Genomic DNA, 23,852 nt, shown 5'->3' with positions numbered 1-23,852 from the left:
TTGTTATGTGACTTGCCGGGGTAGTTGGTTTGGTTTCAGGAATATTTCAGAATAAATCAGAACACTTAGTCCCAAGGTTGATGCCTAAGTTGAAAGAGTTGACCGGATATTGACTTATGTATAAATGGCTTTAGAATGGATTTGATGGTTTCTATAGCTCCGTATGATGATTTTGGACTTAGGAGTGTGTCCGGATAGTGATTTGGCTTGAATTGGCGAAAGTTAGGAAATTAGAAGTTTGGAGAGTTGAGAAGTTTTACCAAGAGTTGACTTTATGTTTAACGGACTCGAAATTTGATTTCGGAAGTGGAATTGGTTTGGTGTGTCATTCATGACTTGTGTGCAAAATTTGAGGTCAATCGAAGTTGATTTGAGAGGTTTCGGCATCGATTGTAGAAGTTAGAATTCTTTAGTTTTCATTAGCACTTGTTGTTATATTTAGTTGAGGTCCTGGGGACCTCGGGTAGATTCCGAATGGTTAACGGATCAAAAGTTAGACTTGATGCATTGCTGAGATTTTTGCCTTCTGGTGTGATCGCACCTGCGAGGGGATTAGCCGCATGTGCGGCTGAAGTGGTGCAGTGGGGCTGGCCTGGGGTGTGTCGCAGGTGCGACGAATCTTCAGTATCTTCGATCCTGCAGATGCGAACAAGGCTCCGCATATACAGAGAATGGGTAAGTGAAGCTAGCTTCGCAGAAGCGAATGGCTAGACGCAAAAGCGCTTCCGCAGGTGCAGATCTTGGAGTGTAGGAACGAACCTTGTGGACTTAAGTGAATTCCACATAAGCGGATTTTGTTATCGCAAAAGCGACTTCGCAGGTGTGGAGTTTGGGGCCGCAGAAGCGAAATAACATGGGCAGTGTTTAAATTCAAGGGTTCCGAGATTTTAATCATTTTGGACTTTGCATGCTCGGATTAAGGCGACTTTTGAGAGGGGTTTTGAGTGATTTCTTGAGGTAACCCACTTTTGATCATTTTTATTCAATAATATTGACTACCCATTGAATTTCCCACCTAGTTTATGTATTTTTAAGGTTTAATTTTGGAAGTTTTGGGCTAGGAATTTGAGAGTAAATTTTGGGGATTTGAGTGACGATTTAGTATCGAAATTTGGTAAATTTGGTATGGTTGGACTCATGGTTGAATGTGTGCTCGTATTTTATAATTTTTAATCTATTCCGAGACGTGGGCCCGAGGTTGACTTTTGAGTTGACTTTTGACTTTTGATTAAGTACTTAGCATTTTCATCTGGAATTGATTCTTATAGCTTGTGTTGATTGTATCGAGTTTTGTGTGGCTAGATTCGAGGTATTCGGAGGCCGATTCGCAAGGCAGGGGCTTATTAGAGTAGAGATTTGTATGGTTTAAGGTAAGTAACACTTTTAAACTTGGTTCTAAGAGCACGAATCCCTGAATTACGTGTTATGTGATTGGTATTGAGGTGACGCATATGCTGAGTGACAGACGTGCACCGTAGAAAGTGTCATACGATTGATTTCATGGTACTGTGTCGTCGTCAGACCTTGTAGCCATTCATATGATCTCTATGTGTTAGACTAATTGAGCTGCAGATTCATGTTAGGATATATGCTAATCTTGTTGAGACCTACTCTGGTCATTTCTATTGTTAAATTATTTGTTTAGATGGCAATTTTGTACTCAGTCATATCCATCATTTGCATATTATACCTCAGTCTCTGTTACTATTATTGTTATGTTATATATCAATGTTTGGGCTCATTAGCATGAGATTTGTGAGCCCGAGAGACTGGATAGATTGAAGACTAAGTTGGGGTCGAGAGCCGTGTTGTGAATGAGATTTTGGATCGGGTTGCACGTCACAACATGCCTTATGACTATATATGGATCATGTTTCACACTGCAACAGGCGTTATTGCTATATGTGGATTGGGTTGCATGTCGTAATAGGCGTTATGGCTATATATAGATCGGGTTGCACACTACAATAGGCCTTATGAAAATATGTGGATAGGGTTTCACGCTACAACAAGAATTATAGGCTTAATTATTTTTGATGGGATCGGGTTGCATGCCGTAGTAGGCACCGTACAATGCTGAGTGACTGAGTGTGACGAGCGAGAATTGAGACAGTCATATTAATTACTATGAGAGTGTGAGTACGTGAGGTTTTCATTGTGTTGAATCATATACAGTATGCATATTGGCATGTAGATATAAAAATATCATATTCCTCATATCAGTCACACTTGGCATATTTTATCTGTGTTGAGCTTAACTATTAAACCTGAAAGTATGTCTACATTTCCTGTATTGTCCACAAATGGATAATGGGTTTTCTTGGTGATATTATTGCCATATTACTATCATTTATGCACTGTTAAACTCTGTATTTGTACTGTATTGGTTGAGCTTGTCACTCTTTTCAGCCCAAATCTTAGTATTGTTACTTACTAAGTTGGTTGTACTCACGCTACACTCTGCACTTTGTGTGCAGATCCAGTTATTTTCGGGCACAGTGATTTCTCATCTTGGAGTTTTTACCCGTTCAGAGATTATCGAGGTAGCTATTTGGCATCCGCAGACCTTGACTCTCCTCCTTTATCTCTTAGTTTGACATATTTTGTTCTACCTTCTTAAATAGTGTTTTAGCCTATTTTATTGTATAGATGCTTATGTACTCAGTGACACCCGGATTTTGGGAAAGCTGTATTTGAGTCGCAGTTGTTCATATTGTCTATTTATGAGAGATATGACTGTTAAACTTGCTTCATCTTATTTTTAATATATAAATTCATAGTTTTACTATGATTGTCGGCCTGCGTAGTTCTATGATAGGCGCCATCACGACATGTTGAGTTTTGGGTAGTGACAAGTTGGTATCAGAGCCTAGGTTACATAGGTCTCACGAGTCATGAGCAGGTTCAGTATAGTCTTGCGGATCGGTACGGAGACATCTCTACTTATCTTCGAGAGGCTGCCGAACTCTTAAGCAATCTTCACATTCTTGTATTCGTCTTATGCGAATTTATTGATTCTGGGAACTAAACTTCTGTTATTCTATTCTCTCACAGATGGTGAGGACATGTGTAACCGGATCTGGCGGACGGCCCCCTGTACCATCAGCTAGGGGCACGAGAGGCCTCGGCCTCGATAGAGGCCGAGGTGCAGCTCATATAGCAGCTAGAGCAAGACATGTAGACCCACCAGTTGCTCCAGCTCATGGGCAGATTCCAGATGTGGTTGAGCCAGTGGGACCAGCTCAAGCACCAGCTGTGCCTATTGTGATTCTAGGCCTTCAGGAGGCTTTGGCCCAGATATTGACTATTTGCACTAGCCTTGCTCAGGCAATCTTTGTTCAGGCTGCACCAGCCACTTCTCAGGTCGGGGGAGGTGCTCAGTCTCCCGCCACCCGTACTCTAGAGCAGGTGGTGCAGGGACTTCAGACACCTGGGATACTACCAGTCGGCCGGTTGCAGTTGCTCAGGCCAAGGTGGGTCCCATTATGAGTGATGAGGAGCAGAAGTGACTAGAGAGAATTGGGAGGCTCAAGCCTCCATCATTCAGTGGGGCAGAGTGAGAGGATATTCAGGACTTCTTGGATAGGTGCCAGTAGATTTTTCGTATGACGGGTATTCTGGAGACTAGTGGGGTCTCATTTACTAATTTTTAGCTGACGGGGGTAGCCCTTAGATGGTGGGAGCCATATGAGTGGAGCAGGCCAGCCGATGCTACACCACTTACATGGCACGAGTTCTCCGTTCTCTTCTTGGAGACGTTTATGCCACCGACCCACAGGGAAGAGTTGCGTAGGCAGTTCGAGCAGCTACGCTAGGAGGGTATGTCTGTGACCTAGTATGAGATGAGATTTTCAGAGTTGGCTCATCATGCGATCTGGTTGGTTCCCACTGAGAGTATTAGGAGGTTCATTGATGGCCTCAGCTATCAGTTATGTTTTGATATGACTCGGGAGAATGCATCAGGTGCTAGGTTCGATGAGGTGGTTGATATTTCTTGGTGGCTAGAGTTGGTCCATAGTCAGGAATGTAAGGTATGGGAGGCCAAGAAGCCTCATGGTTTGGGTGGTTTCAGCGGTGTTCCTTCTGGGGGATGGTCCTACCACAGCAGGGGTCGTCCTTATAGGACCGCTCAAATGGCTCATCTATTTCATCGTGGTGCATCAGCTAGCCATAGTTCATACAGTGCTCGTCTGGGTCAGTCATCTCTCAGTACTCTCCCAGATTAGATTTCATCTCGTGCTCCTATAGCTCAGGGTTCATATGCACCAGGTTCTTCTAGAGGTTATTATGGTTCTCGGGGTCAGATTCAGTCCCCACCACCATTAACAGATCGGGGTTGCTACAAGTGTAGGGAGCTTGGACATGTGAGGAGGTATTGTCCCCATCTTATGGGAGGTCAAGTTCAGCAGATATGTTAGGCTATGACTTCTGCACTAGTCACTTCACCAGCCGTGCAGCTAGCTTGGGGTGGGGCTCAGGCAGCTAGAGGCCGCCCAAGAGGGGGAGGCCGATCAGGTGGCGGTCATGCTTGATTCTATGATATTCCTGTTAGGTCAGAGGGCGTTGCTTCAGACACAGTGATCACATGTATTGTCACGGTATGTAACAGGGATGCTTCTATATTATTTGACCCTGGTTCCACTTATTCGTATGTATCATCATATTTTGCTCGTTATTTGGATATGCCTCGTGAGTCCTTAGTCTCACATGTTCATGTATCTACGCCGGTGGGCGATACTATTATTGTGGACCGTGTGTACTAGTCGTGTGTGGTGACCATTTGAGGATTGGAGACTAGAGTTTTTCTCTTGTTACTTAGTATGGTTAATTTCGATGTGATTTTCGGTATGAACTAGTTGTCTCCATGTCATGCTATACTTAATTGTCATGCTAAGCCCGTGACGTTGTCGATGTCGGGGTTGCCAAGGATCGAGTGGGGAGGTTCTCTAGATAATGTTCCCAGCAGGTTGATTTCATATTTGAAGGCCCAACGGATAGTTGGGAAGGGGTGTTTGTAATATTTGGCCTTTGTGAGATGTTGATGCAGATACTCCTACTATTGGTTCAGTGCCGGTCGTGCGAGACTTTCCGGATGTATTTCCCGCAGACCTACCGGGTATGCCACCGGACGGGGATATTGATTTTGGTATTGACTTGGTGTCGGGCACTCAGCCCTTCTCTATTCCTCCATATCATATGGCACCGTCAGAGTTGAAGGAATTGAAGGAGAAGTTTCAGGAGCTTCTTGATAAGGGGTTTATTAGTCCTAGTATGTCCCCTTGGGGTGCACCGGTTCTGCTTGTGAAGAAGAAGGATGGTACTATGAAGATGTGCATCGACTATCGGCAGTTGAACAAAGTTACATTCAAGAACAAGTATCCTTTGCTACGCATTGATGATTTATTTGACTAGCTTCAAGGAGCGAGGGTGTTCTCTAAGATTTAATTGAGGTCTGGGTATCACCAGTTGAAGATTCGAGACTCAGATATTCGGAAGACAACATTCAGGACCTGCTATGGTCACTATGAGTTCCTTGTGATGTCTTTTGGGCTGACCAACGCCCCAACATCATTTATGCATCTGATGAATAGTGTATTCTGGCCATATCTTGATTCGTTTGTCATAGTATTTATTGACGATGTCATGGTGTACTCACGTAGCTAAGAGTAGTATGCATAACATTTGAGGATTGTACTATAGAGGTTGAGGGAGAAGAAGCTTTATGCCAAGTTCTCCAAGTGTGAGTTTTGGCTCAGTTCGGTGGCGTTCTTGAGGCACATGGTGTCCAGTGAGGGGATTAAGGTGGATCAAAAGATGATAGAGGCAATTCAGAGTTGGCCCAGACCGTCTTCAGCTACTGAGATTCAGAGTTTTCTCGGTTTCGCCAGATATTATCGTCACTTTGTGGAGGGTTTCTCGTCCATTGCAGCGCCTTTGACCTAGAAGGGTGTTCCATTTAGGTGGTCGAGTGAGTGTGAGGAGAGCTTTCAGAAGCTCAAGACTGTCTTGACCACAACTCAAATTCTATTTTTTCCTTCAGCGTCAGGCTCTTATATAGTGTATTGTGATTCTTCGTGGATTGGTATTGGGTGTTTCTTGATGTAGGAGGGCGGAGTGATCGCTTATACTTCATGCTAGTTGAATCCCCATGAGAAAAACTTCATTGTTCCTGATTTGGAGTTGGCAATCATCATTCATGCATTGAAGATTCGGAGGAATTATCTCTACGGTGTGTCTTGTGAGGTATTTACGGATCAGCGAAGTCTCCAGCACTTGTTCAAACAAAAGGATCTAAATTTGAGGTATCGGAGATGGTTGGAACTGCTAAAGGACTATGATATTACCATTCTATATCATCCCGGGAAGGCCAATGGAGTGGCTGATGCGTTGAGTAAGAAGGCGGTGAGTATGGGTAGCCTTGCTTTTATTCCTGTTGGTGAGAGACCACTTGCATCAAATATTCAGGCCATGGCCAATCAGTTCGTGAGATTATATATTTCAGAGTCTAGTCGGGTTCTAGCATGTGTGGTTTCTTGATCTTCCTTATATGATCGCATCAGAGAGCGCCCGTATGATGATCTGCATTTGCTTATCCTTAAGGACACGGTTCAGCATGGTTATGCCAAGAAGGTTGATATTGGGGATGATGGGGTGTTGAGAATGCAGGGTCGAATCTGTGTACCCAATGTAGATGGGCTACGTGAGTTGATTCTTAAGGAGGCCCACAATTGTCGCAAAGATGTATCAGGACTTGAGGCAGCACTATTAGTGGAGGAGGATGAAGAAGGATATAGTGGGCTTTGTAGCTCAGTTCGTAAATTGTCAGTAGGTGAAGTATGAGCATCAAAGACCGGTTTGATTGCTTTAGAGGCTTGAGATTCAGGAGTGAAAATGGGAGCGTATCACCATGGATTTTGTAGTTGGGCTCCCACGGACTTCGAGAAAGTTTGATGCTATTTGGGTGATTGTGGATCGATTGACCAAGTCATCGCACTTCATTCCAGTTGGAACTACTTATTCTTCGGAGCGGTTAGCTGAGATCTACATCTGCGAGATTGTTCACCTTCACGATGTGCCTGTGTCCATCATTTCAGATCAGGGCACGAAGTTTACATCATAGTTTTGGAGAGCAATGCAGTGAGAGTTAGACACACGGGTTGAGTTGAGTACACCATTCAACCCTCAGACGGACGGACAGTCTGAGCGCACTATTCAAATATTGGAGGATATGATACGCCATTATATCATGGATTTCGGGTGTTCTTGGGATTAGTTTTTGCCGCTTGTAGAGTTTTCCTACAGAAACAACTACCAATCGAGCATTCAGATGGCTCTGTATGAGGCTTTGTATGGGAGACGGTTTCGGTCTCTGGTGGGATGGTTTGAGCTAGGTGAGGTTAGGCTATTAGGTACTGACTTGGTTCAGGATGCTTTGGACAAGGTTAAGTTGATTAAGGATCGGCTTCGCATGGCGTAGTCTAGACAGAAGAGCTACGCCGATTGGAAGGTTTGTGATGTTGATTGAGGAGAAGATACTACTCAGAGTTTCACCCATGAAGGGTGTTATGAGGTTCAAGAAGAAGGCAAAGTTGAACCCTTGGTATATTGGGCCTTTTGAGGTGCTTGAGAGAATCGAAGAAGTGGCTTATAAGCTTGCATTGCTGCCTAGTCTATCGACTGTTCACCACGTGTTTCATGTTTCCATGATCTAGAAGTATGTCGGCGATTCGTCCCATTAGACTTCAGCACGGTTTAGTTGAATGGTGATTTGACTTATGATGTGTAGTCGGTAGCCATTTAGGATGGGCAGGTTCGAAAGTTGAGGTCAAAGAACATAGCTTCGGTGAAGGTGAAGGTGTAGTGGAGAGGTCAGCCAGCCAAGGAGGCTACTTGGAAGATCGAGCGGGAGACGCGGAGCAGATATCCATGCCTATTTGAGACTCCATGTATGATTTTAGACCCGTTCGAGGATGAATGTTTGTTTAATAGGGGGAGGATGTAACAACCCAGCCAATCGTTTTGAGTGTTGTAGCCTCGTTCCCCCAATTACTGTTTATTCTATGTCGAATTGTTGTTATGTAACATGCCAGGGTAGTTGGTTTGGTTTCGGGGATGTTTCGGAATGAATCAGGACACTTAGTCCCAGGGTTAGATGCCTAAGGTGAAGCAGTTGACTGGATGTTGATGATGGTAGGCTATAATTGCGTATTTTAGTCGCTTGTTGCACTCTAATTTACTACACTTTATTCATGTTTGAGCTTTAATTGATAGTATTTTGCACTTATTGTGTATTTTATGCCTTATAGGAGTGATTCCGAGCTATGTAGATGTTATGGAATAAATTCGAGCTATTTGGAGCTTTGCAATCTGAGTAAAATCCCAAGGGATTAAGCCAGGATTGTGTTGAGGGGTCGAGGACCAAATTTGAACATCAAAACGCACAAAAAATTTGTACTCTAAGAAATCCTCACTGTCGCTGTGTGTGGGGCGGCACAGCTGTACAAATCACTGCTGCCTGTTAGAATTAGCTCTCTGGATCTCCGCACTAATGCCCCGCATGGCGCGTCGCCCCATGCGGCGCGCCTGTGCAATGTTTACTGACTGAAAATCCAATTTCGGCTAGGAGAAGGAGGTTTCGTCTAAGCCTGGCCCTACTTGGTATAAATACATGGAAAAATGTTATTTTCTAGACTTTTGACACATATTCGACCTAAGGAGGCTAATGAGGAGTTGGACGAACACGAGCACGAGGATTTCATCATTCCTTCCTCACTCAAGATCCAAGTTTGGATTGAATTTATGTTTTCCTATTATTTAACTTTATTTGTGATCAATTGCTCTATATCTATGGAGTAGTTCTATTTAGGGTTTGATTATTTTGGTGTATTGATGATTGTTTATGGATTATAACTCTCGTTTTATGCATTGAATCATTTTGGATGACTTAACTGTTGCATCTATATTTACTTGTTCATGTAATCGAGAGAGGCATAACTTGTGATATCTTGCATGATATTGTTGGTTGAGTTTATTAATTCTTCTTAGTAATCAAAAGAGGCTAGTTGAATAATTGATTAAACCTAGTTAGGAGGATAATCGATAGAGGTTCTCCTAAAGACCAATCCACTATGAATTCTTGTATATCTTCACGTGCTTAAATTGGTTCATCTCGTGAGGTTAAGACTTAATCGAGAGATGCATTTTTGCCTAACATTTGAACTAATAATTGAGTGAATTCGAGAGACTCACTTGAATATTACAAGTGAATTATCTAGAGTTAGATCCCGAACAATTATCCTGCACCTATCCTATCAACCCCTATCTTCTCCCATTGATAACTTCTTTGCTTATCTTTGTTGCGATTGTCATTAGTCAATAGTTTTAGATTCTTAGTTAATTGTAGTTAGAAATCATAGAAATCTCAATTGTTGATCATCTTGGATAGAAATCAAGTTAGAAACTATAAGAACACTGTTTAAATCCAATCCCCATGGATACGGTATTATACTATACTATATTTGACTAGCGAGCATAATTTAAGTGTGTGTTTCGAGCTCGTCAAAGTTTGGTACCGTTGCCGGGGATTGGTAATAAATAGTGTTTGAAATAATTTTTGGTGCTACTTCAGGATTTAGGTTTTAGTATTTTTTTTTCTTTTCTTTTCTTTTTCCTTTTCTTTTTTATTTTCTTTACTAGTTAACTTCTTTTCATGATTTGTTTTGTAGTACCTAACAAATTGGAGAAGATACTGTAGATTTTGAACTCTAAATACTTTGAAGACTGAGTAAAACCAGCCTAAGAAAATGGTTGAAATGTTAGCAGTTGAACGTTATCGGTGGGCTACTATGTGTTTTAAATACGGTAGAAATCATCTATGGGTTGACTGTCAAGCAGGTATGTATTCTTCCTTTGGTTTGTATTTTGAGCAGTCTCACTCTGTTTCAAGTTCGTACATGTATGATGATTCATATGGGCACAATTCTGACTCTGATTGGGATGAATACCCATATTATGACTGGAATGAAAGCAAAGTGAGCCAACCAACTCAAGAGCAGAATGGTAGTTTAGAAGCGCTTATGCATAGGTTCATGAATAGTGTTGAAAAAGGTTTATGCGAAATGATGAAGCTATTATGATCCTAACAACGCGAGTGAGTCAATTAGTATGTATGCTTTCAGAAATCTCATTGTGCTGTGATGGTGAATATATGGAGGAGATACCTTGTGAGAACGAGCTTACTCAAGAGGATGAGCATCCACAGAGAGAGCTTTCCACTATTCAAGAGGACTTTGATTTAACTAAGATAATTGAAAATAAGGTCGTGGTTGAGTGTGAAGCAACGGATGAAAAGTTCAAACCCCCATCCACCTTTTTCACATTTGCAACATTTAGTAGAAGATAATGAGAAACAAATGGTCTTGGACATACCAGATGAATATTCACTTGACCTTTCTTCTTTGTTTTCTTATTTTAACATTGGTCATGTGGATTTTATTTTTGGTAATTTACAGGAATATGTATGGATTGATCCTGTAAAAGAATGCAAAAACAAGTTAAGGATCGTCATGAACGAGCAATTCACTGCTCAAGATGAGGACAAGAAAGAAAGAAAAGAGCAGGTCTTGCAGGTATCCTCAGAAGAATTGGGCTTAATGAGCTCCACAATTCATAAGTTCATAAGTTCACGGAAAAGAAAACAATTCAGGAAAGTTTTCTTTACCTTATGCCTTTTAATTATGTGTCATGGGGACATGCCACAACTTAAAGTGTGGGGTGGGGGATATGTTATATGTATGTATGTATGTATGTATGTATGTATGTATGTATGTATGTATGTATGCATATATGCTTTAGTTTTTTTTATTTTGTTAGTTTTAGTAGCTAGAGATAGAAAAAAAAATGAAAAACATTTACAATTTTCAATTTTTCCTAACGATGGATATCATCGACAGGTTTCTTGAGGGAAAAAAGTCGAAAGAAAAAGACAAAAAGATTATCTGTTTTTAGGTAGTGTAACGATTTCCCCCTTGGTTTTTTTTTATGCTGCGATTCTTTTCCAAGGGTTTTGTTTGAACCGGGTGTATTTAGTTTTTATTTTTATTAGTGGTAGGAAAGCGTGTGTTGTGATTTGAATTGAAAGCAATATCTCTTAACTTTACTATACCTTGAGAATAGTGAGTACTTTAGTTGTGACGCTTAGACTCAGTTTTTGACTCTTGTATAAGTACCTTAAATTGTATGATCTTAACTTTGCTTAACTACTTTGACTAGAGTGTCTTGATAGTCCAATCCTGAGTGAGTTATGTGCCACATGTGTGTGTGAAGCCTTGTGTTATTCTGTGCATTACATTTAATGTCTAGATCTTGCTCCGTGTGTTTGCAAAGCGAAATAGTAGTTTTATTCAGTCTTGGAAGTGATTTAGGCGTTTCTTTGTTGAGCCAGATATATGCTTTTACCCATCTAATTGTTATGAATCATAGTTAACCCCTTTGAGCATGTAATCTTGTTTCTTTGGCAACCACGTTACAAGCATTACTCATTTGTTTGAATTGACCATCTATTTGAACTATTTACCTCTCGTGAGCACTTGAATTTGTTATGAACTTTGTAAAAGTTAAAGTGTGTGGTTTTGGTTTGGCTTTTTAGTGGAACTATTAAAATAAGGAGAAAGGTGCACTGTTTGAAAAAGTATGAGCCACTTGAATTGAAAAAAAGTAGTTGTATTGTTGTGAAGAAACCATATGCGTTGATAGTGGTAATTCTTGATGTAATTGTGCTTAAAAGTAGGGAGTTGATATATATTGATGTGAAGGTGGAGATATATATTGATGTGAGGGTGGAGTTATGGTTTGATGATGTATGTATTAAAGTGCTTAGAGAGGTGTAGTCACTCTTATATCTAAATATATCCTACCCATCCCGCAGCCTACATTACAACCAAATTAAAGTTCTATTTGATCCTTGACTGAATGAGCTCAATTAGTAGAGTAGTACACTACGGGCAAGCCTATGGAACGTCTTTTGTGGCATATGAATGTTTTTTCTGAGAGTGAGTGAATTGTTTCTATCTTGAGTTCCACATTGTTCTTAAATTTTATTGTGGGTGAAATTACTCTCTATTGTGGTGTGAGGGCACTTGATTCATGAAGGAAAGGTAATGCTTGACCTCTATGTTAGAGTAAATAAGCGAGTTATAAATAATGCATGGTGCTTTTGAGTCAATTTTTGAGGCTAGGATATTACGGTATTGTGCTTAATCTGTTTTAAATATTCTTGGTGTGATAAGTTATTAGAGTTGTTGAAAAAAAAAGATCATGTCTATATGAAGTGTAGTTTCATTGCTCGAGTACGAACAATGGTTTAAGTGTGAGGTGTTGATGGTAGGCTATAATTGTGTATTTTAGTCGCTTGTTGAACTCTAATTTACTACACTTTATTCATGTTTGAGCTTTAATTGATAGTGTTTTTCACTTATTGTGTGTTTTATGCCTTGTAGGAGTGATTCCGAGCTATGTAGATGTTATGGAATGAACTCGAGCTATTTGGATCTTTGAAATCTGAGTAAAAGCCCAAGGGATTAAGCTGGGATCGTGTTTGAGGGTCGAGGAAGAAGTCTAGAAAACAAAATACACGAAAAACCTGTACTCTGAGAAACCCTCACTGCCGCGGTGCGTGGGGCAGAGCATGGGACGGTGCTGCTGTACAAATCTCTGCTGCCTGTCAGAATTAGCTCTCTGAATTTCGCGACTGTGCAATTTTTACAGAGTGCAAATCCAATTTCGGCTAGGAGAAGGTGGTTTTGTTTGGGCCCGATCCTACTTGGTATAAATACTTGGGAAATGTTATTTTATGGACTTATTAACACATATTCGACCTAAATAGGCTAAGGAGGAGTTGGAAGAACACGAGCACGAGGATTTTATCGTTCCTTCCTCACTCAAGACCCGAGTTTGGATTGAATTTATGTTTTCCTATACTTTAACTTTATTTGTGATTGCTCCATATCTATAGAGTAGTTCTTTTTAGGGTTTGATGAATTTGGTGTATTGATGATTGTTTGTGGATTATAACTCTATTTTTTTGCATTGAATCATTTTAGATGATTTAATTGTTGCATCTATATTCACTTGTTCATGTAATCGAGAGAGGCATAACTTGTGATATCTTTGCATGATATTGTTCGTTGAGTTAATTAATTCTTCTTAGTAATCGAAAGAGGCTAGTTGAATAATTGATTAAACCTAGTTAGGAGGATAATCGAGAGAAGTTCTCCTAAAGACTAATCCACTACGCATTCTTGCATATCTTCACGTGCTTAAATTGGTTCATCTTGTGAGGTTAAGACTTAATCGAGAGAGGATTTTTTGCCTAACGTGTGAACTAATAATTGAGTGAATTCAAGAGAGGAGTTTTTGCCTAACGTTTTGAACTAATAATTAAGTGAAGTCGAGATACTCACTTGAACATTAAAAGTGAATTATTTAGAGTTAGATCTTGAACAATTATCCTGCACCTATCCTATCAACCCTATCTTCTCCCATTGATAACTTCCTTGCTTATCTTTATTGCGATTTGCATTAGTCAATACCTTTAGATTCTTAGTTAATTGTAGTTAAAAATCATAGAAATCTCATTTGTATATCATCTTGGATAGCAATCAATCTAGAAACTACAAGAACACTTTTAAATCTAATCCTTGTGGATACGATATTATACTATACTATATTTGACTAGCGTGCATAATTTAAGTGTGTGTTTCAAGCTCATCAGTTGACTTATGGTGATTTTGGATTTAGGAGTGTGTCTGGATAGTGATTTGGAGGTCTGTAGTTGATTTTGGCTTGAATTGGCGAAAGTTGGGAAATTAGAAGTTTGGAGAGTTGAGAAGTTTGACAGAGAGTTGAATTTGTCATTAACAGACTCAGATTTTGATTATGGAAATTGGAATAGGTCTGTTGTGTCATTCATGAGTTGTGTGCAAAATTTGAGGTCAATCGGAATTGATTTGATAGGTTTCGACATCGATTGTAGAAGTTGGAATTCCTTAGTTTTCATTAGGCTTGAATTGGGGTGCGATTTTTGATGTTGTTTGATGTGATTTGAGGCCTAGACTTAGTTCGTATCGTGTTTTTGGACTTGTTGTTATGTTTGGTTTAAGTCCATTGGGCCTAGGGTGGATTCCGGATGGTTAACGGATAAAAATTTGGACTTGAAGCATTGCTGAAATTTGTGCCTTATGGTGTGATCGCACATGCGAGGGGATTAGCCGCAGGTGCGGCCAAAGTGGCATAGAAGCGGAACTGGGGCTGGACTGAGTGTGTTGCAGGTGTAAGGTATCTTCAGCATCTGCGGGCGTCATAGATGCGGAGAATAGGTAAGTGAAGCTGGCTTCGTAGAAGCGGACGGCTGGGCATAGAAGTGCTTCTGCATGTGCGAACCTTGAGGACTTAAGTGAATTTCGCAGAAGCGGAGTGTTTGTCGCAAAACCGATTCCGCAGGTGTGGAGTTTAGGGCCATTAGAGTGATAGGACCTGGGCAATGTTCAAATTTAAGCGTTATGAGATTTTAATCATTTTGGACTTTCCAAGCTCGGATTAAGGCGATTTTTGAGAGGGGTTCGAGTGATTTCTTGAGGTAAGCCATCTTTGATCATTTTTATTCAATAATTTTTATTTCCCACTGAATTTCCCACCTAGTTTATGTGCTTTTAAGGTGGAATTTTGGCAGTTTTGGGCTAGGAATTGAAGAGTAAAATATAGAGATTTGAGTGACGATTTGGTGTCGAAATTTGGTAAATTTGGTATGGTTGGACTCGTGGTTAAATGGGTGTTCGGATTTTGTAACTTTTATTATATTCCGAGACGTGGGCATGGGGTTGACTTTTGAGTTGACTTTTTGACTTTTGATTAAGAACTTAGCATTTTCATATGGAATTGATTCCTATAGCTTGTGTTGATTGTATCGAGTTGTTTGTGGCTAGATTCGAGGCGTTCGGAGGCTGATTCGCTAGGCAAGGGCTTATTGGAGTAGAGGTTTTCACGGTTTGAGGTAAGTAACACTTCTAAACTTGGTTCCGAGGGTACGAATCCCTAAATTATGTGTTATGTGATTGATGTTGAGGTGACGCGCATGCAGGGTGACGGGTGTGTGGGCGTGCACCGTAGAAATTATGATCCGATTGATTCTGTGGTACTGTGTCGTCATCAGGTTTTGTAGCCATTCATGTGATCTTTATATGTTAGAGTAATTGAGCTGCAGATTCATGTTAGAAATCATGTTAGGCTATATGCTAATCTTGTTGAGACCCACTGTGGTCATTTTTGCTGTTACATTACTTGCTCAAATGGCAATTTTGTACTCAGTCACATCCATCATTTGCATATCATACTTCAGTCTCTGTTACTATTATTGTTATGTTATATATCATTGTTTGGGCCAATTATCATTAGATATGTGACCTCAAGAGACTGGCGAGATTGATGACTGAGTTGGGGCCTGAGAGACGTGTTGTGAGTGAGATTGTGGATCGGGTTGCATGCCGCAACAGGCCTTATGGCTATATATGAATTGGATTGCACACTGCAACAGGCCTTATGGATATCTAAGGATCGGGTTGCACGTCATAACATGACTTTTGTCTATATGTGGATCGGGTTTCACGCCGTAACAGGCCTTATGGCTATATGTGGATCAGGTTGCACGCCGCAACATGCCTTATAGGCTTTATTATTATTGATGGGATTTGGTTGCACACTGTAGCATGCACCGTACAATGCTGAGTGACTGAGTGTGATGAGCGAGAATTGAGACATTCATATTGATTACTATGAGAGTGTGAGCACGTGAAGTTTTCATTGTGTTGCATCACATACAGTATGCACACTGGCATGTAGATATAGAGATATCATATTGCTCATATCAGTCACACTTGGCATATGTATCTATATTGAGCTTAACTGTTATACTTGAAAGCATGTCTACGTTTCCTATATTGTGTATGAACAGATAATGAGTTTTCTTGGAGATATTATTGCGCTATTTCCTATCCATTTTGCACTGTTGAACTCTGTATTTGTACGATATTGGTTGAGCTCATCACTGCTTGAAGCCCAAAGGTTAGTCTTGTTACTTATTGAGTTTATTGTACTCACGCTACACTCTACGCTTCGTGTGCAGATCTATGTATTTCCGGGCAAGGTGGTTGCTGATCTTGGAATTCTTACCCGTTCCGACATTATCGAGGTAGCTGCTTGGCGTCCGCAGACCTTGACTCTCTTCCTCTATCTCTCAATTTTACTTACACTATTCTACCTTCTTACATAGTATTTCAACCTATCTTATTGTATAGATGTTCATGTACCCAGTGACACCCAGAATTTATGAAAGTTGTATTTGAGTCGTAGTTGTTTTTCATATCGGCTATTTATGAGAGTCAATTCAGTTAAACTTGCTTCATCTTATTTTTAATATTAAAATGCATAGTTTTACTGTGATTGTAGGCTTGCCTAGTTCTGGGATAGGTGCCATCATGTCATGTTGAGTTTTAGGTCGTGACAAGTTGGTATCAGAGCCTAGGTTACATAGGTCTCACGAGTAGAATATCCTCCTTTACTTATCCTGCATACTATGGTATGTAACATTTGGTTCAGCGGATTAGGTGGATTATCTCGGTATAAGTTTTAGAATTAAATTTTATCTCATGTTTGGTTGGAGGTATTAGCTAAAATCGATATTTATTTATACCAAAATCTTGATATAACTTATTTCATATAGAACGTGGGACAAGTTATTCAGGTTTTAATCATGATTATAATCCTATAATTATAATACGTTTAGTTCAAGAGATTAGGTGGGTAATCCCAATATAAATTTTGAAATTAAATCTATCATGCGTTTGGTTGAAAGTATTAGCTAAAATTGATAATATTTGTATAGCAAAATCTATCTCCTGGCCTTTAGGAGGCTTTTGCCCAGATATTGACTGTTTGCACTAGCCTTGCTCAGGCGGTATCTGTTCAGGCCGCACCACCCACTTCTCAGGTCGGGGAGGTACTTAGACTGAGTGATGAGGAGAAGAAGAGACTAGAGATATTTGAGAAGGCTCAAGCCTCCATCATTTAGTGTGGCTGAGTCAGAGGATGCTGAGGACTTCTTGGATAGGTGCCAGCGGATTCTTCGCATGGAGGGTATTCTGGAGACTAGTGAGGTCTCATTTACTACTTTTTAGCTGACGAGGGCAGCCTTTAGATGGTGGGAGACCTATGAGCGGAGCAGTCCAGCCGATGTTGCACCATTTATATGGCACGAGCTCTCCGTTCTCTTCTCTGATAAGTTTGTGCCAATGACCCGCAGGGAGGAGTTGCGTAGGCAGTTCGAGCATCTATGCCATGGGGGTATATCTATGACCCAGTGTGAGATGAGATTTTCAGAGTTGGCTCGCCATGCAATCTGGTTGGCTCGAAGAAAAATTTTAGGGGATGCTCGTTTTGAAAAATGATTTTAGGCTTTTTTTTTTTTTAATCTTTTTTGAGCTTTATGTCTTATCACAAATAAAAATTATCTCTAGTAAATCCTTTTGAGCCTATAAACCTGCACCCACATTACAAGCATATACCCCTTTTTTTCTTAATTGATATTGGTTTGATCCTTTTACCTCTCAAGGAACTTTAATTGTAAAATGAGCTCCAAAAGAAGTAGGAGGGACTAAGTGTGGAGTGATTTTTGAGTGTAAACAATGAAAGGAATAAATGTGCACTTGTTTTGTGAAAGAATACACCTCTAGTGGAAATTGCAAAAGAGAAAACAAATGTTGAAAAAAAGAGAAAAAAAGAAAAAAAATGTAGACGAATAAATATCTTGTTTTGCGATTGGAGTGTAAATGACGATAGTGCTTAAAGAAAAAGAAAATATTTTTGGGGGGTGATATTGTTTGTGAAATTGAAATGGATTGAAGAATTTGCGCTTAATTTATCCGGTGATGTGTTAAAGTGCTTAGGAGGGTTAGTCACTATTCCCAAATATATCCTACCTGTTCCTCAGCCCATATTACAACCATGAAAAATTCCTAATAGATTTTACATCAAGCGAGCTTACATTAGTATAGATTTATATTAAGGGCAAGCCTATGCTACCAATTGTATGCATGTGACTTCTTTTGTGAGAGTGAGCGATTTTCTTTGATATATGTGAGTCCTTAAAATATATTTGAGCATTTGATTTGAATGTGTGGATTCAACTTACTCTCTTGTTCTTGCTATGAGGGAATATGATTTCACGAGAGATAGGTAACATTATTAGAATTCTATAGGATATTGGGTGTTTAAGCCCTGAGTGCATTGTGACGTTGAGTCGGTTTTTGAGGCTAGGATTGTTGTGAGCATGTTGTCTTTGTTTGAATATTTTTGAAGAATGGCATAAGCAAAGGGAAGTGAATGTGATTGCATATGCTAGAGTTTAATTGTTGCTATCAACCATGGTCATTGGTGTAGAGTGCTCAACGATAGAGTAATTTGTTGGTTGACTCGAGGACGAGCAACGTTTAAGTGTGGGATGTTGATATTCGGCTTAAAGTGTGTATATTTATATGCACACCGCCTCGCATTTTACTCGTATTTTATGAAATTTGGATGTGGAATGTAATAGTTTATTTTAATTCGTGGTATTTTTATGTGTAGGAGTCACCTAGAGGCAATGTGGGACGAAAGTGCACGATTTGAAGCAAAAAGAGAACAAAAAGAGAAAAGTGGACAGTGTAGCGCCCATGCTAGCTAGCATGGGGCGCTTCCTGGGCGCTGGGTGATGGAAAGTCTCCTATTTCACGTGGGACAAGGTTATTTCGGTCCTACACACCCCTAACTCGTATAAAAGGGGTCCTAAACCTATTTTGGAGGATATGGGGGGGGGGTGGGGGGAGAAGGGAGGACGTTTTTGAGAGTAACTTTTGACGAGGAGAGAGCACAGAGACGCCGTGGAGGCCAAAATTCATCATATTCTAAATCTCTTCTACCAAACTTAGTAATTTTTATATTTCTTTGTATGATTTATTATTTTGCTACCATGTCTATGTGGAGCTAAACTTCACGTTCTAGGGTTTTGGTTCTTTAATGACTATGCTATTCAGATATTGATTTTGATTTCTTGATTTATCATATTGATTTATTTATTCAATTTTGCGCTTAATTATTTGATTGCTTGCTTACCAATTAAATACTATTCACGAATCTAGAACTGATCTCGAAAATGGGAATTCTAAATTGCACATAGGATTCAGTAGAGCAAGTTCTTGATCCCGGGCATCGGGGAATGGATTTAGGGTTAGGATAGACATATGTTAATTGCCTTGCTTGGTTGCTAAACTGGAAATATAATTGCATTCTTGTTGATTCTGTCTCTATAAATATATAGGTATTAGATTAACTTCAATAGACGAGTAATTACTCGATAGATTCTTATGAGCAATATTAACCCCGTCAACCAATAAATCAGATAAATTAATTAGTCAATTCAATTGAAGAATACATTAGGATTGTTAGATAGTCTATAACTCTAGATCGTTTTCATCATGTTGATAATATAAAAATCTGCTCGTCCTTTGTTCAAAGTTCACTATTTGTTTTTTCTTTTATTTTAGTTAGTTTAGATTCAAACACTTATAGACTAATTCTTGTTTAGATAATTAGGATAGTCTAATTTAGTTATTAGTTGATAACAAGTCCTCGTGTACGTGCGTGTGCGTTTGATCGCAACACTTATTATCAACCTAAATGAATAACGATACAATATAATAAACCCCTATTATGTAACACACCATTAATATCTTTCCTTAACTCCGTAACAACATATAACCCCTATTAATCTATTAACAGTCTTCTAACAACTTTCTAAGTGCTGGCCTATACAATAACTAGTATACCCTTTGCATCTTCCTAAATAGACTAGAATACCCTCCTTTACTTATCCTACATACTATGGTATGTAACATTTGGTTCAACCGATTAGGTGGATTATCTCAGTATAAGTTTTAGAATTAAATTTTATCTCATGTTTGATCGGAGGTATTAGCTAAAATCGATATTTATTTATACCAAAATCTTGATATAACTTATTTCATATAGAACGTGGGATAAGTTATTCAGGTTTTAATCATGATTATAATTCTATAATTATAATAAGTTTAGTTCAAGGGATTAGGTGGGTTATCACAATATAAATTTTGAAATTAAATCTATCATGCGTTTGGTTGAAAGTATTAGCTAAAATTGATAATATTTCTATAGCAAAATCTTGGCATAAGTTATATCATATAAAAGGTGGAATAAGTTATCCAAATTATAATACTAATTATAATCAAGGATTGTAATCCTGCGATATCTAGGTTTTGAACCAACCAACCCCGTATTACCCAAACAATCTCATTCTCATTCTTGTCATAAAAAAAGAAACATTATTTGGTAAGAAATTAATTACGCAAAAAAGGTTATTTGTGAAATCAGTTTGAAAGTCCTTGAAAAGATTTGAAGGTTAATTAAATTCGTACTATATATATTATTCTCCTCTGTCTTTTTGTTTTCTGTTTGCACCCATCATATTTAACAATTCTATTAAATAACTGAGATATTTCATTCTTATTGGACAATTTGATTTTCTTTTGGGTTTCTTTACCGCTTGAGCCGATATCAGCCCTAGAATTAGATTTCTCACGATTTTCACGATAACGATTTTTCGTATGCGAATGTATAATTATGTTAGCTTCGTTGTTCACATGTAGTGGAGGTATGAAGATAATCTGTTATTCATATCTCAAACCATTAGTATATCTTTATGTGTTTACAATTCCATAATTGCAATTATCCAAATTTTGTACTGAGATTTAAAATCTTTAATTAAGACGTAGTTCACATAAAAAAACTAAAGGTGACATTTTACAACATGTATCTTAGATTTTTCTTCTATTATATTAATATTTAGTAAAAATAAATTATAGTACATATATAGATGTTGAACTAATAAACGACTTTTGTTATTTAGCATTATCTTTAAAATTTCTACGCAGTAATGGTATAAAAAAATATTTGCACAATCAAATCAATTATGTAACTATAGGTAAATCTCTTGATAAAATGTAAAGTGATAACTTGCTAAAAAGAATACTCCATCTATTTCAAATTAGATGATGTACTTTTCTTTTTAGTCTGTTCCAAAATAAATGACACATTTCTAAATTTGCAAATAATTCAACTTTAAACTCTTCATTTTACCTAATTTATACTTAATGAGAAGCTTTTATAATCACGCAAATGCCATGACTTCACAAAGCTTTTACCCCTTAAGTTTTTAAGACCAAAAGTTTCAAAAGTTTTTTTTTTCTTAAACTCCGTGACGAGTCAAACTACCTCATCTAAATTGAAACGGATGAAGTAACTAACATACTATCAAGGTAAAGGTAAAATTCACTCATAGCTTAAAAACGTTTTATTAATTATATCAAAATGTATAACTAAATCCTTACGAAAAAGATATAACCTTAGTAGTAACGTTGTCCGGGGAGAAAATCATCAAAATTAAAAGATGAGGCTCCACTTTAATTTTGACGGCACTAGGACAAGATTTGTGCTTAATTTCTTGTTTCATTGTACACATGCATGATCGATATTACGAGTTATGAAATTAGAAAAACAGAAAGGATGAAATGAAAAAATTGCCTTGAAACACAAATGTTTTATTCCAAGACGATTAAAACCTAGGATCGGATCGGAAGGGAAGACGTTTATTTATATATTTGATATTTATAACATACATAAATTTGGACTTAATTAATTAGTAACAATCCTTAAGTACAATCTCCACACTGTGGATGCTGACTACTTCGCCCCCCTTCTTTGGAACCACAGTTACCGCAATAATGTCTTCATCTTCCAAACCACAGTCCTCAAGCAGTTCAGTGATGGCTAGATTGAATTCTTTTGGTTTAAACTCATGAGTGGCATTATTAGGTCCATGAACATGTGGCAAGCTGGTATAGCTCCCTGCATACTCTCTCTTGTTAATGTCATCTGCATTCACAGTCTTGTCTGCATTGAGGAACACATCAAACCTTATATACTTGCTATCATCATACTTTACACCCTTGAATGTTAGGATCTCCTCGAATTCATCTTTCTCCTGCTGACTCCTTGATGTAGCTGGCCTCTCTATACTAAAGCAAATGGCTCTGTCCAGATTTGAGAGTGGGAATACCTTGCTGGCTGGCTTAACTGAACTTGGATTCACCTTGCCCGCTGTGCTCTTTTTCCCTGGCTTAAAATTACGCCATGGTGTGGCTGTCGGTTCGTAATCATACCCCATCTTCTTACTGTCCAAACAGTCTCGGACTTTCACACGCCATGGGTCGCGGTTTTCATCGTAGAAAAAGAACTCCGAGTTTAACCAATCTTTGTCTCTTAGATCCCTTCTTTTCCCTCCTAGTGCTTTCCATTCATTCCACAAGCGGTCCACATTGGCGTGGTGGCAGAAAAAAACTGGGTCTAAAGCAGTTGAGTAGAAATTACCCATATCCTCACCGTATGATTTCGCACCATTACCCAAATCCGTCCCCCGCACAGTACCAGTCCAAATGTGGACCGGATTGTGAGGGATGTTTTCAATGGTTCCCATCCCAGGTTCGGGATTAGATCCGAATCTATAAGGCTCTCCGAAGAACAACAGCGGGCATGGAGCGTTAGTTATCATTTGACGATACATTAGAATTAAGTTGTTAGTTATCATCTGTAGTTCATTAGTTTTGACTTCATCACCGAAAAAACCAAGATCGATTATGGTTCCATTACGGACATGTGGATTACGTCTTGCATCGTACAAGGAAGAACCTTCGACATCGAACATATAAGGCAAACGCATGCCGCTTGGATTGTCCCAGTTCCAATATGGCAGAGCAAAAGTTGGATCATCGATGAGGGAGCCTAAGATTCTCTCGTAAAAATACAAGTACCATCTATGAAATGGGAAGAAAAGCCACGATTCGTGAACTTGCAACTTTTTGTCACCCATTGTGTAAGCATCGTTGCAATAAGCACAATGGATATTAGCTTGTTGCTTGAAGCCAAGAGGATCAAGTTGGTCTTTGTCTAATTCCTTCATTTTACTAGTGGCTAACTGGTACTTGGCTATATACTCCTCAGTCACGTTTTGGGCAGCGGGCCGCTTACGAAGCTTGGACATGCGAGGGATCTTGTAATATGGAACGCTGTCCATATCATCCGGTTTAGGGGGGCAACAACTATATGGTACAGCTGGACCATCCGTTATCGTGGCCGTTCCACATGAGTTTAGATTGGGGGGTGGTACGGGAGCAGCAGAGGCTAATGGCACAAGATTAGCTGCGCCATACAGCCCTCCTAAACCCAAAAGGACAATCCTTCGGTCAACAACTCCTTCTTTAATTGCGTCAAGGTTTCCATCATGCTCGCCCGTGCATGAAACCTTGAAACTTTGGTTACGTTTTCCATTGAGGAAAAGCTGAGAGGGTTTTGCAAATAAATATTTGGCGGCGGAGGAAGAAAAGGGAGTTTTGCTGGTGCATAAAGGTAGAGTAGAAGAAGAAGCCATTGCTGGGATGAGTGCTTTTGCAGTGAAAGGTTTCAAACTATTTATGCACAACAGGCAATGGTACACGTGAAGCACGCGGCTGATTATTCTTATGCTTTTCATGCAATAAAAAGAGAAAAACAAACATGAAAGTATCAAGAAACAAAGGCTATCGCGTTTCTAACCTTACATGTCCATGAAGGGCTAGCTAAGGTATACGCTAAAGAACAAAATAACAACTAAGATATTTATAAAAATCTACCTATTC

At 39.2% G+C, this 23,852-nt stretch overlaps 1 protein-coding gene across 1 annotated transcript; it reads right to left on the bottom strand.

The window, feature by feature from the left end:
- Window positions 1–21,698: 21,698 nt before the first annotated feature.
- On the bottom strand, window positions 21,699–23,630 carry LOC107824883 (polyphenol oxidase E, chloroplastic-like). The gene has a single exon (XM_016651693.2). It carries the CDS (start codon window positions 23,603–23,605, stop codon window positions 21,818–21,820), a length of 1,788 nt encoding a protein of 595 aa, XP_016507179.1. The 5' UTR covers window positions 23,606–23,630; the 3' UTR covers window positions 21,699–21,817.
- Window positions 23,631–23,852: the final 222 nt, after the last annotated feature.

This window comes from Nicotiana tabacum, unplaced genomic scaffold (genome assembly GCF_000715075.1).
Source record: "Nicotiana tabacum cultivar K326 unplaced genomic scaffold, ASM71507v2 Un00003, whole genome shotgun sequence".
Taxonomy (NCBI): Eukaryota; Viridiplantae; Streptophyta; class Magnoliopsida; order Solanales; family Solanaceae; genus Nicotiana; species Nicotiana tabacum.
Note: the sequence above shows the minus strand (reverse complement) of the source record. Positions and strands in the feature narration are given on the sequence as shown.